Genomic DNA, 17,438 nt, shown 5'->3' with positions numbered 1-17,438 from the left:
TGCTAAGCCTTGGGAACACTGTATATCTCCTTCCACCTTCCCGAGCTCTTTTTCTTCCCTGCCCCTGGTGTTGGAGATTGCTCATCTTCCTTCTCTCCTCAACATTGCCACCACCCCACAGTGGCCAGGGAGTGGATTCATTCTCCCCTCTCCCCTCATTCTCACCATCCGTAAAGACGTGCCAAAAGACCCAGTTACTTTTAATACATTTTATAGGGAGACTCATAAGCAAACAAAATAAATGGCACACTTTACGAGGATTAAAACATCCTTAAAAATGTAGCAATTATTTATCCTATCAATATAATTGTTTACCAACATCCAGGGATTTAGACCAAAGCTTCACTATGAAATCCATTAAGCTGCATGACCTAGGAACTGGGATGGTGATGTGACAATGTCAAACTTTGGCCCCTCTCCTAAGTAGTTCTGCAATGTCTGTCTGTCTATTTCTCTCTCTCTTTCTCTATCTATCTCTCACACACAGTGAATAAAATTGGCTCCATATCACTCAGAGTGGAACTCTCCAGTTATATTGGGAAAACCAAGCCTTAGATATCTTTGGCAGGTATGCACATTGCCAAGACACTGGGCAGGGCTCTGTTTCTTTTCTTGAAAAAAGACTTCCTTCCACTGCTGAAGGAATTCCCCCCAATGAGTTGGATGTAATGGCTAGGAATAAAATTTAGGTCCGGAGACTTCCACTGTACTGATTTTACCCATTGGACTAAGCTACTTTCCACCGTGAAGTGGTGAGATGTAAAGAGACCACCTAAACCCAGGTAAGATGTGAAGACAATGTTGGGAAGGGAAGAAGACCTCAGTGTCATTTTTCCTGAAATAGAGATGTGAGAAGAGATATTATATGTTAACACATCAGAATAATTAAATACATAAAATTATAATTCTAGACAGGGAGAAAGATTATCTGTGAAGCTGTTTATAAAGTAACAAATTTTGCCTCAGGACAAACAAAATATTTTAGCTTTCCTGCTGCTCCTCAGTGGATGGGCATCCTGAGATTGGATAATTTGTTGAAGAGACACTAATACCTTCCAGTTGATTTCAGGAATTCACAGAATGTTCCCAAATTTTACAAAAGAAAATCGTGAACATTGGCCTCCTAGAATGTCTGAGATTAAATCCAAATAATAACAGGCCAGTAATTAGATCAGTCTCAAAATACATCTAAAACTAGAATCTACGTGTTTAGCAGTAATTCTTCTCCCCCCGCCCCCCCCCACTTCCAAGTCCCCAGGTACAAACACCAACGAAACAGCTCTAGTGCATCTTCTAATATAAATCATCACCCCTTGAAGCAAATGGATATTTTATGTCTGGTTATTGCCTAGTTAAGTACAGAGCACGTTTGACTGGATTGCTTCATACAAAATAAAGACAACTGGTTTCTGTGCTGTAAAAAGGAAAACAAAAACAAAAACCCAAAACTAATGGGAACTAAAATCTTTGTTAATAATAATACTAACATGGCTTCAAAATCAAAGTAGATATTAGAACTGTCACCCGTGGCCATCAACTGTAATTGAAAACATTTATATGTGTGTATTTTGGGTAATTGGAAGAGAGACTATCTTGACTTGGGTTAAAGAAGACACATAAATGATGCCTTTTCCCCTCTTTATCAGTTTTTTTGTCTCTAATAGTAACTGGTTATTTGGCAAGAACAGCTCTACATGTGGAAAAGAAAATGAAAGTAATTTGAAGAGATTTTCATCTTCCCTTTAGCATTTCCGTTAAGGTGGTTTAAATTGCTTATTGCTAGCTCACCTTCTCCAGCATAGTTTTAAATAAAATAAAAGCTGATCTCAGATGGTAGAACAAATTGCAGAAAAAGAAACCATGGTGGTTTATAGCAGTCCGATGGCTGGCTTTGGGCAGCAGCAGAAGTTCACCTTTTTGCCACCTGAGTTGTTTATCCTTGACTGTGAGAGTACATTTTCTATTGCTTGCATCCCAGATGTTTCAGTCCCGTCTTTGACACGTATCCCAGGGGGACTGGCATTCCCAGTCTGTGCTTGCTGTCACCTTTGCCCACAGCTGGCCTCTTCCTCTCGGGCACTCCTCCTGATGGGCCCAACCCACACATCCACTATCCTCGCTAATGCAGTATCGCCATTGAGCCCCCGTGATTGTACACAGGACCTATTTCCATATCAGAATTTAGGTTGTGAAACAATAGCCTTGCATGTGGGTTTTTATTTTAAGAACATTCATAAATATAGACTCATTAGAACCACTTCTCAGAATCCTTCGCTTCTACAGATGGATATGATGGGAAAGAAAAAAATACTGGATAGGAAAGCATGAATTCTGACCATGGCATTTCTGGGACTCAGTTTCCCCATCTGTTGAAAAAGCAAATATCTACAGCATAGAAGGAGTGTAAAGACTGGATAAGGTAATATTCTAACCTGCCTAGAATAGTACCTGATAGCTCTCTGTGAAGGTGGGTTCACTTCTCTTACTTTCTTCATTCTTAATTCCCCATTCGAGGTGGGGGTGGGATGTCAACAAGCAAAAACTAGTCCTTTCTTGCCCGAGGCTAAAAACCTTCAATAGTGCTCTCTTCCAGGCTTCTTACTCTTTTGGTACAGGCCTGCATCAACTCTCCTCCGTTCATCTTCAGTTCCTTGTGCCTGCAAAACATGCATATGTCTCATCCTATCAAATAAGGGGGGGAAAAAAGTTGGGAAGAGCCCCTTGTTAACTCTGCTTTACTGAAAGCGATCATCCTTCAATTTAGCCACTAAACTTTTCTGAAAGTGTCATTAATTCTACTTCTTCATCACCCCCGATCCCTTAGTGGTCCATAAGTGCTTACCAGCTGATATCCCATCCCACAACTATCCAAACTCCGCTATTCCATATTGCCCTTAATTAAAAGTCAGTCCTGAAATCTACATTTAACAAATTAGTATTTGAACATCCCTGAGTTGCAGAATCATCCAATAATAATATAAGGCAGCCCACATATGTGATTTTAGACTTTCTAGTAGCCACATTAAGAAAGTTAAAAAGAAATATTTAAAAAGTATAGTCACATAAAAAAGCAAAAAGCAATAATATAGTTTATTTAGCCCAACATGTCTTAAAACACTTGTATTATTTCAACAGGTAGTTAATACTAACATTCTTAATGAGATATTTTCATTATTTTTTATACTAAGTCTATGAAATCTGCTGTGTATTTTACACTTAGAGCGCATCCCCGTTTGGAATAGTCACATTCCAAGTACTCATAGCCATGTGTGGTTAGTGACTACCATACTGGGCAGTGCAGGTCTACACCATTTGACAGAGTTTTCCTGGTATCCTTCTTTAACTTTCAGTGAAGCTCTTGATTTTTATCAAACATCCCTGATTGCTCCTCCTTCGCACCTTTGCTGACTTCCCTTTCTATCTCCTGTCACCCTTTGATGGGTTTCTGACCACCCCACCCCCTTCAATAAAAAGATCTGCCTCACTTCTTCCCTGCCTTAGTTCTACTTCCTCTGGGCACTGAGTATCTAGAATGTCTTGTCAAATTCATGGGATGACTGTGAACACATTGCTTAGGTCAAGCTGAAAGGTAGGAACTAGGAAGAGAGAGGAAAAATGTTCTCCTTTTCTCCTTTAATCCATCATTGCCCAGAACTGATTTCCAGTGCATACTTTGAAGTGCTTTTTGTTCTTCCTTCTCCACATCCCCTCAACCCATGGCTTGTGTTTTCATACCTTTGCAGAAACCACATTCTGTAGAAATGTCCTGAGGCATCATGTACTGTACACGTCACTCAAGCTTTTGAACAGCAGCTGATAATAATTAAAAGCTTATAAAAAGTGAGCTTGAAATATCTGTGCAGCTGTCTGCAGTAGCTACTTGCAGGACGCAATGACTGATTTACTGGGTGACAGAATATTATCATTGACATGCTCTTATTTCAGCAACAGAAGGACTCTGAGAGCCTATTTTGTGTGTATCCCACAGCAAACATGGTAAATCTGATCTGAGAGTCCGCTCATGTGAGTGAATGCCTCATAATGAGATGTAATTCCCTCACTGTGATCTACTTGCTTCTGAGTTTTATGCCAACTTTTTATGTTTCTTTCCTGGGAGCATCTGGTAGTAAAATTGTATAGACCTAGAGAATCAGCATGCTTCAACAGACAGAGATGTGAACAGGATATACTGAATATCACCATAGGTCCTAACCACATTCTCTTACAGGGAATCATATTGCCATACAGGAATAGTATCATTTGGGGATTGAGAAAGCATTTGCCAAGTCTAGGGGATGAGGTCAGTAGATACCATTTAAAAATCAAAACAACTTGCTTTTTCCTAGCTTTCATCACTACAGGCATGTGTTAGATGACAAGTCTTTGACTCACTAAGTTTAATTGAATTGTCTGATGGTTCAGGCTTCTCACCTGTTTTTAGAGATTAGGGGACACCTGCTTGTACCCATTCTTTATCCACTCAGATTCTGTATTAACCGTCCCTGTTAAAGCGTTCTTGAGATTTCTGGGTCCCTCCCACTTTAGCTAGGATTAAATAAAACTCACTTCTAGTACTTAATAAAATAAATCATCTCTGAAAGTTAGTTATATTCATGATCACTTTACTTTGAGGAAACCCTTAAATCATTCCTGTAGTTATGTTTTTATATGGGCTCGCTGCCTATTTTGTGAAAATTATTTTGTTTTATAAAAATAAAATTAACAAATATGTTTTGTGGCTCTCAATAAAAACTCTCTGTGGGTTCCAATATGCACATTACACTATCATCTAGCTCTAATTGGGATACCAGAAAAACAGATTATCTTCAAATAATTGTAAATACATAAACACGATAACTTAGATACGGGGACTGGCTAGATCATGTGGATATTATGCATAAATTACCAAATACTCTGAAGAAACTGAGGTATACTTCACTTGAAAATTGCTACAGGGTCACCAAATTCTGTTCTTTGCACTGATGATGGGGAAAAAATGCTGGTTAACAAAGATTTACAATTCGCAGAAAGCTGGAGAAACCCTCTTGCCCCATATTTCACTGCCTATTCCATGCCGGAAAATGCTAAGAGTTGGTGCAGACCTCTTGATCTCATAATCAGCTTTGTGATATCAGCTCTGTAATTGTACTGGGGTGTCCTATTCTAGGTGAGCCTCTAACTCTGGCGTGTGTGTGTGTGTGTGTGTGTGTGTGTGTGTGTGTGTGTGTGTGTGTGTGTGTGTGTGTGTGTGTGTGTGTGTGTGTCTATATGCATTTATTGTATGGAACTTCAACCTAACCTAGCTTTCTCCTTGGTCACCTGCTTCACGCATTTCTCCGTGTTACAGGATTTCAGAAAAATCGTGAGGCTGTTGCATGCTAGACAACTTAGGCTACAACATAGTATTAAGCTGGGATACGGCCACCATTTTGAGTGGACTGCCGTTATTCATTTTTCAGGTTTGAAGTCATGCCCCCTGATGACGGGGCTGTAAGACTTTAGGTTGCCCAAGTGTAGTGGAAAGAGCATGGACTTTGGAATCCTGTAGACTTGGGGACAAATCCTGTCTCTGCCACTTTCTACGTGGTTCTGGATAGGCTGCTTAACCTCTCCAGAACTCATTTACCTCATCTGTACAATGATGATATCATACATGTTACAGAGTTGTCATGAGAAATAAAGGTGATGCCCAAAAAGCAACTAGCAAACCGTCTAGCCTGTAGTAGTCGCTTAAGAATCAGTAGCTATGATGTGATCATGAGGATAAGGCTATACAGGATTTGAGAGTAAAAATCCAAGTCTCTTTCCTTTAATTGGGTTAAGGAATCTTCATCCAGGGGTCTCATGTCTATGTCATAGGTCCTATGTCAAGTTATGGCATCATTTAAAAATGTATGACTTCCTTCAAGTTTTTTGCTACTTGTTTTAACACTGTTATGGCATGTATTGTATACACAAATAGAGTCATGGCCTTAGCCACTTATAATGTCAATGAAATTTTAATAACTTCTCCATTTATTTTCTGAATATGGATTTCCAGCAATTGCAGCAAACTAAATATTTTTGCATTTTTTATAGTAGAAAATATAATCTACATATGCTGTTTAATATCTTTATATGAGTCTATGTAACTAAACTGAGATTCATATTTATATCCAGAATATAAGATATATTTTAATAGAATGGCATGATTTATGGACTGCGTGGGAATCCGTTTTGGTTCTTCCTTGTTAGTAGATTTTGAATTACTTTCTTTATGCTGTGTAATTTACTTAACCCCTAAGTCATTTTTATGCTTTTCTGAGATTTTTGTGTTTTTTGTTTTTTCCTCTTAAGCATGTAGAGGTCAAAATGAAAAAAAAAAAAAATCCAGTCATTTATTTAATACATGAGATTAGTTTATATAAAGAGAATTTAAAGTAACAAGTTTGAAAGGTTGAGGAATTATTTCTGAATTTCTATTGACTCTACTACTTCCAATCATTTGAATTTTGATATTTCTTTGTTGTTTCTTACCTAGGTTACTCATTGGTTTCAGAAAACCATAAAAGATTTACAGGAACAAAGTCTAGGTTCATCACTGTCAGACAATGAGGAGCTAATTCGTAAGCATGAAGAACTGATAATAAAAGCAAAGGTAAGAGACATATTAGAAACATTAAAAAATAATAGTGTATGTGCTTCTATTGAATATACTTCAGTGGGTAATTTAGAGGATAACTAAAAAATTCCATTTGAATAATTCACTATTTACATAGAAAATATCCTGATAGCATTAGCTAATACCATGCCCATTTACTGAGCTTCTAGAATAATGATAAACAAAACAACAGCTTCTACAACAATATATTTTTTGAATGTTATTATGTGCCAGGCACTGTGCTAAGTAAATGAGATGTATTATCTAAATTATCATAAAACCCCTACGTTTAGGTATTATTTTTCTTATTTTATGGATCAAAACAAATAAACGAAACACAGAGACTTGGAGATGCAACGTAACTTCATCAATGTAATATGTCTTGTCAGTGGCAAAGTTGGAATTCAGTTCTAGGTTTTGTCTAATTCTAGGTCCCAGGCTCTTAAAAATATTTCAATTTGCTAGTTTTCTAAAGAAACATATTTTCTACACCGAGATCTCAATACACTATGACTTTTATGATTTCCACATATAGTTTGATTGCTGTTCCCATCTACATTTCCCTAGTTTCTTAACTTGCTTCAAATTTCTCAGTTGTTTAGGAAGTAATAGCTGTCAGCTGGGCAACCCCTTGTAGGTGTGCAGAATGCGCAACAGAAAACCGTGAAGCTCTGCAAGCAGGAGGAACAGAGCAGCCGCGTTGCAGCTGCTCCTCTCTCCACTGTCTTGTTATGTGGAAGTTGACTCATCTGTAAATGTGGGGTCTACAAATACTTTCCAAAATTCTCTGCAGGTGCTCCATATTGATCTGCAAGAAAACAAAAGTCCATTATAGTAGAGTGAATGGGAACAGTGAATACTTCAATCACCGTCAAGATTTAGAGAACTTTGTATTGTTAATATCTTGGATGGTTAATAGTTGTAGACAGAGCTAAGTCATAAAGCTCTGGGAAACAATGGGCCAAAACTACTAGACAATAGCTGAAAATAGAGAAGACAAATCAAATATTCACATGTCTGGGAGGATGGGAGTTGGCGAGGTGGTGGGAAGCAGTAGATTGAATTGTTTAGGTTCAAATTTCGTCAAAGGAGACACGACAATTTTCATTTTGTTTGTTTTAGTTTCTTGCTTCTAACTGCAGTGAATTATAGGTATTCAAAGTATTTGATTTGAATATTTGACCAATTGATAAAAGGTGCAGTTACAGAAGACTGTTGACCCGGTAATGACTAGCCATTTTTAAATTCTTTAAAATATTTCAACATTTGGTTTATCTGTTTAGAAAGTTAGTTTTTTTCATTGAAGTCATACAGCAATTTATTTTGTGTGGATCAAACTCAAGTTTTATCAATGGAAATTATCAAAATCCCAAAATGCTAAGCATAAGAAATGACTCAAATTGCATAGGATAGCTGCTTGCTTTAAAACAAACAAGAACAATATATTCACATAATTTAGACATACCGTGGGGTTATATCCACTGCAAATGTGGAGTTATTATGGTTGCTAACATGGCTTGAGGACAATCTGGAGTAGAATAGTCATTAATACATGACCTCGGTTCTAGCAGGGCAAGTTTATGTCATAGTTTATAGCTCACATTTGAACTTCTGATGTGCATAAACAGAAAAGCATATAGATATTCTTTCCACCATTATCCTTAAGTTGCAGACATAAAGTATGTAAGAAATAATTTTTTTAAAAGACTTGATTTTTTTGGAGTAATTTTAGGTTTACATCAAAGTTGAAAGGACGGTACAGAGATTTCCCATTTACCTCCAGCTCTCCACACATGTGTACTTTCCCTTTTTATCAACACTCCTCACCAGGGTGGGACATTTGTTACAATTAGTAAACCTAAATTGACATATCATTGTCACCCAAAGTTCTTTGTGTACGTTAGGGTTAATTCTTGGTTTTGTACATTCTATGGGTTTGGACAAATGTACAGTGACGTATATCTACCATTACAATATCATACAGTCTATTTTCACTGCTCTAAAAATCTTCTGTGTTCCACCTGTTCATTCCTCCCTCCCCTCTGGACCCTGGCAATCACTGATCTTTTTTTCTCTATTAACTTTTTTTCAAATTTTTGATTATATGTATTTATGGGGTACAGAGTTGACTATTGATATTTGTGTACACTATGTGATGAACCACTGATCTTTTTACTGTCTCCATAGCTTTGCCTTTTCCAGAATGTCATATAGTTAGAATCACAGAGTATGCAGCCATTTCAAATTGGCGTCTTTCACTTAGTGACATGCATGTAAGTTTTCTCCTCCTCTTTTCATAGCTTGGTGGCTCTTTCCTGTTTAGCACTGAATCATATTCCTTTGTCTAGATGTACCAGTTTATTCATCCATACACCTACTGAAAGACATCTTGGTTGCTTCAAAATTTTTGTAATTATGAATCAAGCCATTTGCAGATTTTTATGTGGACATAAGTCTTCAATTCATCTGGGTAAATACCAAGAAGCACAATTGCTGGATCATATAGTAAGAGTACAGTTAGTTTTGTTGGAAACACAAACTGTCTTCCAAAATGGCTGTACCATTTTCCATTCCCACCAGCAGTGAATGAGATTTCCTGTTGTTCCACATCCTTGTCAGCATTTGGTATTGTCAGGGTTCTAGATTTTGGCCACTATAATAAGTGTGTAGTGGTATGTCACTGTTGTTCTAATTTGTATTTCCTTGATGACTATGGTGTGGAGTTTCTTTTCTATACATATTTGTCTGTATATCTTCTTTGGTGATGTTTCTGTTAAGGTCTTTGGTTCATTTTTTAATCAGGTTGTTTGTTTTCTTATTGTTGAGTAGAAATACATCTTTAATAATATATATTTTATTATATAAAGTCAACGTGGAAAATTTCAAAACTATAAGTTAATCCTTCAACCTAAAGACAACCATTATTAATATTTTTGCACATTTCCTTTCTTTCCACACACAACCCTAGAAACACAGCATTAGAACCATGCTTTTTTTCTCATTTAAAAGTTTATCACAAATATTTTCCTATGTAACCTAACATCCCTTAGCTAGAAATTACTCCATTATATGGACAAAATACAAATTTCGGGATTATACATTTTATTATGCAAAGTATTTAAGCCATGTGAATATCCAAGCAAATATTGTAAAATATAAAGGGTACTAATTCCTGATAAACCTCATCATGCTCCAGACAAGTCTATCTGCTTACCTTAGGGTTCTGAACTACTCTGGATCTTGTGCAAAAGCTGAGTATTGCCCCATGTACTCAAGTAGTTTTCAAGGAGAACTTTTTGGAAACTAAACAGAGAAACCTACTTCTCTACAAGATCCTTGGGAATAAATTTATTTTCTAAAAAATGTATTAGCTTGATCTACTTACTCTTTCTGATGTAAGATTTTCTTCCCAAATTATGGGTTGGTCTATGGAACACCCAATCTCAATAAGATCTTTAAAGATTACCAAATTTTGAATAACTGTTTAGATTGGATCAACCAGATGCAGGTGAATATTCAAATATAAATTGTTGATAAAAAGGTTTTTAAGATATTTTCCATCCATTTGGGACACTGGCTAATCCAATGACAAGATAACTGGTTATTCAAGGCAGCTGGGGTCTCTGAATCATATGGCTGAGAGAGATCCCATTAAATGTAAAAGAGGGAGTGGCACTTTGTTCTGGAGTGATTCAGAATAGCTTTCTGGAAGGACGGGGTTTGAGCAGATGTATGGTTATGTGAGTGGTTGGTTAAGTGGGTGTGGCTTTCCAGAATAAGGCAGAATAGGCAAAGGCAGAATAAGGCAAACAGGGATCAGACCAGTTTGTCTACAACAAGAGTTAAAGGTTCTGGTAACATTTAACCCAGAGAAGAGAGACTTGGCGGAGTTGTCTCAGAGGCAATAGACTTATCCACATTCATTTCATAGAAGAGAAATGATAACAATCTATGATCATTACAGAGAAGCAAACTTCCACAGGTTGGGAAATAGAAGAGATTCCTGTGGCAGTGAGAGGTGGGCCTATGTGACCTCAAAATTGCTTTTAACTTTCAGATCCTGTAAAGGAAATAGGATTTATTTTCCATTGTCAGTTGTGCTTGTTGCATTTAAAGTAACATGTGTGTAAAGCAACCTTCCAGAGCTGGCCTAAAGGAGTGGGGCTGGGCTGGGGTAATAGCAACATTTCTTGAAAGTAGAGACTATCTTATCTTACCCTGGCAGGAAAAAGGATGTTTGATTGTCTGTTTATTAAGTCCTTTTCACTGTAGAGAAGGAAAAAACATTCTCTAGTTTCTTTTTGTGATTTTCTGGTGACTTTAATTAATTAGTTTATTTATTTATTCATTCGTTTTTTAATTGACACATTGTTTGTACATTTATGGGGTACAGAGTTATGTTTCAATACATGTATACAATGTGTGATGATCAAATCAGGGTAATTAGCATATTCATCATCATAAAAATTAATCATTTCTTTGTGATGAGAGCATTTGAGCGCCTCTCTTCTAGCCATTTGAGAACAGACAATAAACGATTGTTAATTATAGATTATAGATGCCCAGCACTACTGTAGACCACTTGAACTTATTTGTCCTATCTAGCTGTGATTCTCTGGTGACTTTAGATAGTCACTTAGTCTCCTCTCTCTATCCTATCCATCCATTTTTTTTTTTTCGTTTTTTAATTTCTGGCCCTCAGAGTAAATTTACACAAACTAATTCATCATAGATCCCTGGCTTGGCCTCTCTCTTGGTTTATTTTATTAGTGTTCCTTTCATGCTCTATCCCCCTCACATTTCCATCCTCACAGGCACCCACTGTAATGCGTTCAATATTGTTTTTAGACATATTTCCATCCCTAAGACGTATGGAGCATTTTCTATTTTCATCAATGAGATTAAACCATAGATCTCATCATGTTTCTCCCCACAACACTGTTTGCATCTAGTTTACACAGTTTTTTGTGTTCTTCATGATGGTAATTTGTGGTTGCAGTGTAGCTTTGGAAAGTCCTGTTCCACAGATACTGATGTTCTTCCTCTATGCTCAATGGCTTTCACCTGCCTCCTCCCATTTCTTCATCCCTCCCAAATCCTCATCTGCTCTTCAGTCACTCTTCCTTCTTCTGCACTCCTCCTGCCATCCAGCCCTCCTGCCAGGTTCCTCACTTCAGCTGTTACATTTTTCATACCAATTCCTGACATCGATACTTCTTCACAACTGTTTTTCCTGCTTCACAAGTCTAATGTCTTTCCTTATATCTTAAGGTATATTTTATTCACATATAAATTTTTTGGTCTGTCCAGTGCATTAATTCTGCTTCCTCTGATTTAGATATTTCCGTGTGTTGCTTATGTCCATCAGAAGTAATTTTTCTCTGTGAGTTAATGCTCCTGGGATATCTGCAACTTTGACTGTTAAGTTGCTGGGGGGAGGGGGGAGAGCCCATGCTGCAACTTGTCCCTTCTGAGTGAGCTTTGGGGAGTACCACAAGCATGGAGAACTTCTGTTGTTACAATTAGGGCTCAACCATTGAGTTTGTCCCCCTACCCCAGAAGCATACAAAAGAGTGTACCCCTTGGAGTATTCCCAGAGATTGGACTCTGGAAGACCCTGCTTTGCTCCAAGACCTATTTTCCTGGGTTGTACTCTACCGAGCTCACATGATGTAGAGTTGAAGTGGACACATTAAGAAACAGATTGGGTTGCTTACCTCTCTCTTACTAGCTGTCCATCTGGTCAGACTCCAGTGCTACCCTGATGTTTCTCTTCTCTGGCTGGTACTGGACTAGAACTACTATTTTCTATCTGGAAAAAGTTACAAAGATAAGCAATAGCCAGGCAGGTGGGGAGGAGACAGAGCGTCACCCATAGAAAGTTCTCCCCTGGCTTATCTCCTGTCTGTGGAATCCAACCTATCCTATTTCAGCAAACTGTTTGCCCCTGACACTGAGACCCAACCACCTTTTGCCTCCCCAAGGAAGGTTCTGTGATCTATAAACCTTACTCTCACTTTGCTGACCTTTACAGGAAGGATCAGCTATATAAATTTTGGGGCCCAGTGAAAAATAAAAATATGGAATCCTTTCTTTAAAAATTATTGAGAATTTCAGTACAATGACAGCAAAACCTTAACCAAGCGTGGAGCCCTTCTATACACAGGGCCTGTGTAATTGCACAGGTCAGTTGACCATGAAGCCAGTCCTATTTACAGTGTTAGGATTGCTGGAAGGACCTAGCAGCTTTTGCTGGTTAAACATTTTCCTTAGCCACCTCTATTAATGATTTTCAGACCCAGATTAGCAGGTTTTCTATTAAAAAAAAAAAAACCCAAAAAAAGAGTAGAGAAAGAGGAACAATTATGACAGAATGTTCATAGTTCCGTATTTTAATTCTTTGTCCTCCCTATATCCCAGAGCAGAATATGCTCTGGGAGCAATGCAGTACCTGGAATTTGACTGTAATACCATAATAGGTTGTGTCTACATGGAGAAAAACAGGTTTGAATCCCTGCTGTATCATTCACTATGTAACCTCGGATACACTTAACCTCTCTTAGCCTCCTCACTTTTCTCACCTGTAAGGAAGAGCCTTAAAAATTCAATCAGAAAGTATTTGTGAAAGCACCCACATTTTACAAGTGGCTCCAAAAATGTTTCCATTCCCATCCATAGTGTAAACTTTCAAATAGTTTTTATCTATGTTTTTTTAAACAACCTCATTCCTTCTTCTTGGAGAAAGAATCCAATTTTATATGTCCTTTAATAGGAAGCAGCATATTACATTTTAGACTTTTGTTTGGGTCTGGATATGAGGAGAGAAATGGAGAATGTTTCTTTCAAAGAAGACTTAACATAGAAATAAGACATCAAGCTGGGGAGTCATTAGTGAAATTCATATAAATAATCTGGTAACACTGAGAAAGCAGACGTTTCTGCCACCCATAGCTAAATTGAACAGCAGGGAGCTAGTCTATAGGGCTTGTTAGTCTTCTCAATAAGTTCTTTCTAAATAAACTTTGAATATGTTTCTATCATTTCATACTGGAATACAGTCAAAACAAGAAGTACAGCAACGTTCAGAGCTCTTATTAATGTGATACCTTATTCAGAATGTGTTGAAATAATTGAACTAAAGATTTTTGAATACAACATTTGAGTATGGGTAATTGTTTTAAAGTATACTTTCTTGACTGAATATAAAAAAATATTTCTTTTTACATATGTAACAGATAAAGAAATAGTAGACATGGATTATTATAAACCATCCTTCGGTTAAGAACCCTGTGAAGGTTAATTCTAGGTGTCAACTTGTTAGATGAAGGAATGCTGAGAAACCTGGTGAAGCTATCTTTTTAGGTGTGTCCATGAGGGTGTTTCAGCAGAGATTAGTATGAGAGTCTGAGCGGACTGGGTGGGAAAGACCCACCCCCAATGTAGGTGGGAACCAAATCCTCTGGGGGGTCTGGAGAGAACAAAAGACAGAGGGAAAAGATGAATCTCTGTCTACCTGCTGGAGCTGGGATACACTCCTCTCCTGTCCACGGACATCAGAGCTTGAGACCCTTCAGCTTTTGAGTTCCAGGACCTACACCAAGGATACCATCAGCTTCCCTGGTTTTGAGGCCTTTGGACTTGGACTGAACCACACTACCAGCATGCAGTTTACAGATGGCCTATCATGGGACTTTTTTTCACAGTCATATGAGCTAATTCTCTCAATAAATCCCTCTCATATATTTATAACATATCCTATTGATCCTGTCTCTCTGGAGAACTCTGACTAATACAAACCCTAAATACTGTTAAATTTTATCATCAATCAACTTGATTCCCCAAGGCTTGAATTCAAACTTTGGAGCTCAGAATTGGTTGTAGGATGTATTAAAATAATATGTAAACAAATACTTGCTTATTATCTCCTTTGAGGAGGCATAGTCAATCTTTCTTTTACACATGAGAAATGTTCATAGAAGAACTGCCTTCAGGAACTGACCTGTACTATATAGCTTCAACCCTTGGTTCAGTTCAGGCTCTTTGTAGTTGGTGCCCTGAGGGAGTATCTGGATTAATGCCTCTCAACTCTGGCTATACCCTGGAGTCACCCAGGGGGTGTTAAAAAAAATACTGAAGGCTGAATTTCATTCTCTGAGATTCTATGTAGTTTGGCGGGGGCAGGAGGGGGGATTTGGCTTCTTTTAAAAATACATTGTCAATCTTAAAATGTTGGCATTTTATCATAAAAGAAATCCATATTTGTAGAAAGATCTGGAATTGTCAAGCTCACCTTTCCACATAGACATAGCAACTCTTGGCTATAGCCCAGTAATACATGTTTCCTTTAGAAAAGACATGTACAGGGTCGGCCCCATGGCCGCAGGTTCGGATCCTATATAGGGATGGCCGGTGCGCTCACTGGCTGAGCGTGGTGCAAACCAAACTGTGCCGAGGGTTGCGATCCCCTTACCATTCAGAAAAGAAAAAAAGAAAAGGCATGTACCCTCCAGTTTGCCACAGTCCTCACCATTGTTCGTTATTACGTCCCATCCCACCCTTGCTTCACTCACTTACCTTATGTGCCCAGCCCCTGTAAGCATTTGGGTTTGGAACCTGATGAGCAATGAGATACCACCAAGCAAAGGAGTAGTTTAAGCTGATTTTCATTTTAGAATATTACTGTAGAAACATGAATGATAGTAATGGGAGAAAGTGACATTGAATACAGTAAAATCACTTGTGAAACTATTGCAGTTTTTATGGGAGAGATGGCTTAAAGGAGACTTACAGCCTTGTTATTCCAGATGTGATTCCCAGACAGCAGCAGCAGCATCTGAGAGTTGTTAGAAATGGAGAATCTCACATTCCAAACATCAAACCTATCGAGTCCACATCTGTGTTTTAATAAATTCCCAAGAGGGTTTATATCCACACTAATATTTAAGAGGCACTGACTTAGAGGTTTTCTCCATGTATTTTGTATGTCTATATTCTCCTTAATTTTCATAGATGACTATATATCGTTTATAAAGTCCTTGATTAACAATCATCTTTAAAGTTCTGGGAGAGAAGCAAACTGAAAATAGTATAGGAAACATCATCTTCAATGTTTTAATCTAGCAGCATTCACATTCCTCAGTTTCAAGATCAAAATCATCTTCCATGATTCATCATCTAATCCGATTTTCCAAGTCACTGAAAATATTTTCCAGTTGTTGCTGAGTGATTTTATAAATTGGATTTGTGATCTTGACCCCAAATCCCTTTGAAATATATTATTTGAAGATCTTCAAAAAATACCAATGCTTAGGTCCCACAGAACCTTTAGTCAAAGGAAAAAATCAAGTTTAAAGTTACAAATTATTTATAAATATGAGATAAAGAAATAAAGCAGAATCTCTTGTACTTATTTGAATAATTTAAATGCATAATTATCATCAATAGAACCAGTACAAGAAAGTGACTCTTTCAGAATATATTTAATGTTTTATTTTTCTGATTACATAGTACTTTCTCATTTTGGAAAAATTAGCAAATAAATAAAACTAAACAAAAAATAAATAAATAAAATCACACAGTGTGTGGATGTGAAAGAAATGTAAAACATATACATAAAATTTAGTATTCCAAAACAGTGTGTGTTTGTGTATGTGTATGTATACACTATATGTGTCTTTATATACAAAACTGTATGTGTTATTTTGCAATGTGATTTTTCCACTTAGTATTACATAAGCATCTCCCAATCTAATGCATATTTTGAATATGTTTAAATATGTTTTTTAATGATTGCATGTTACCAAATCCTGTAGATATACTAGACATTAGTTGAGGCAACAATACACGGTATCTTAGAGTATATGAGAGTAGAGTGATATATACTCCCAGGCAATGTATGGCATGGCAGCCCAGGAGAGGTACCTGGAGTTAAATCCCAGCATCTCTACTTTCTTCTTAGGTCAATTTCTTGTGTATTTGGACCTGGGTTTCATTACCTTTTTGTGAAAGGGGGTAATAATTGTACCAAACTTACGCAGTTTTTGTGAGGATTAAATTTGTTCATACACAACAGTATTTATCACACTATGTGCAGCACAACAGAAACACTAAGTAATATAGGCTTATTTTAAAAAGTTGGTAAAATAAATATAATATAAAATTTACTATTAGTGACATGTAGTAAATTCATAGTGTTGTGTAACTATTATGACTATCCAATTCAAGAACATTTTCATGCCTCCAAAAAGGACCCCCATACCCATTGAGTGGTCAATCTCCATTCCTCTCTCCCTCTGCCACCCCTGACAACCACTGATCTGCTTTCTGTCTCTATGGATTTATCTATTCTTGTTATATCACATAAATTAAATGATATAAGAAGTGGTCTTTTGTGTCTGGCTTCTTTCATTTTGTATTTTTTTAGGTCTATCCATGTTGTAGCATGTTGAATAATATTTTTTCATGGCTGAATAATATTTTGTTGTGTGAATATACCACATTTGTTTATTCATCCATCAGCTGATGAACATTTGAGTTGTTTCCACCTTTTGTCTATTGGAAAAGTGCTGCTATGAAAATTCATGTACATGTTTTTGCTTGAACACATTTTCAATTCTTTTGTTTATATACCTTAAAGTAAAATTAATGGGTCATCTGGTATTTCTATGTTTAACCTAATGAGGAATCACGATGTTTTCCACTGCAGCTGCACCATTTTACACTCCCATCAGCCTTCACACCCTTTCTAGCACTTTTCATTTTCCATTGTGTTTGTTTGTTTGTTTGTTTTATAGCCATC

General features: G+C 37.2%; 1 protein-coding gene across 3 annotated transcripts in view; it reads left to right on the top strand.

Moving 5' to 3' along the window:
• CCDC141 (coiled-coil domain containing 141) overlaps positions 1–17,438 on the top strand; it is a 167,743-nt gene that overhangs the window by 64,671 nt on the left and 85,634 nt on the right. For all 3 annotated transcript variants that reach the window (XM_063088574.1, XM_063088567.1, XM_063088560.1), the window contains exon 6: positions 6,521–6,637. In XM_063088574.1, coding sequence (XP_062944644.1) covers positions 6,521–6,637 — 117 coding nt within the window. The remainder of the gene's footprint in view (positions 1–6,520; positions 6,638–17,438) is intronic.

This window comes from Cynocephalus volans, chromosome 1 (genome assembly GCF_027409185.1).
Source record: "Cynocephalus volans isolate mCynVol1 chromosome 1, mCynVol1.pri, whole genome shotgun sequence".
Taxonomy (NCBI): Eukaryota; Metazoa; Chordata; class Mammalia; order Dermoptera; family Cynocephalidae; genus Cynocephalus; species Cynocephalus volans.
This window is presented reverse-complemented; position numbering and strand designations above follow the sequence as displayed.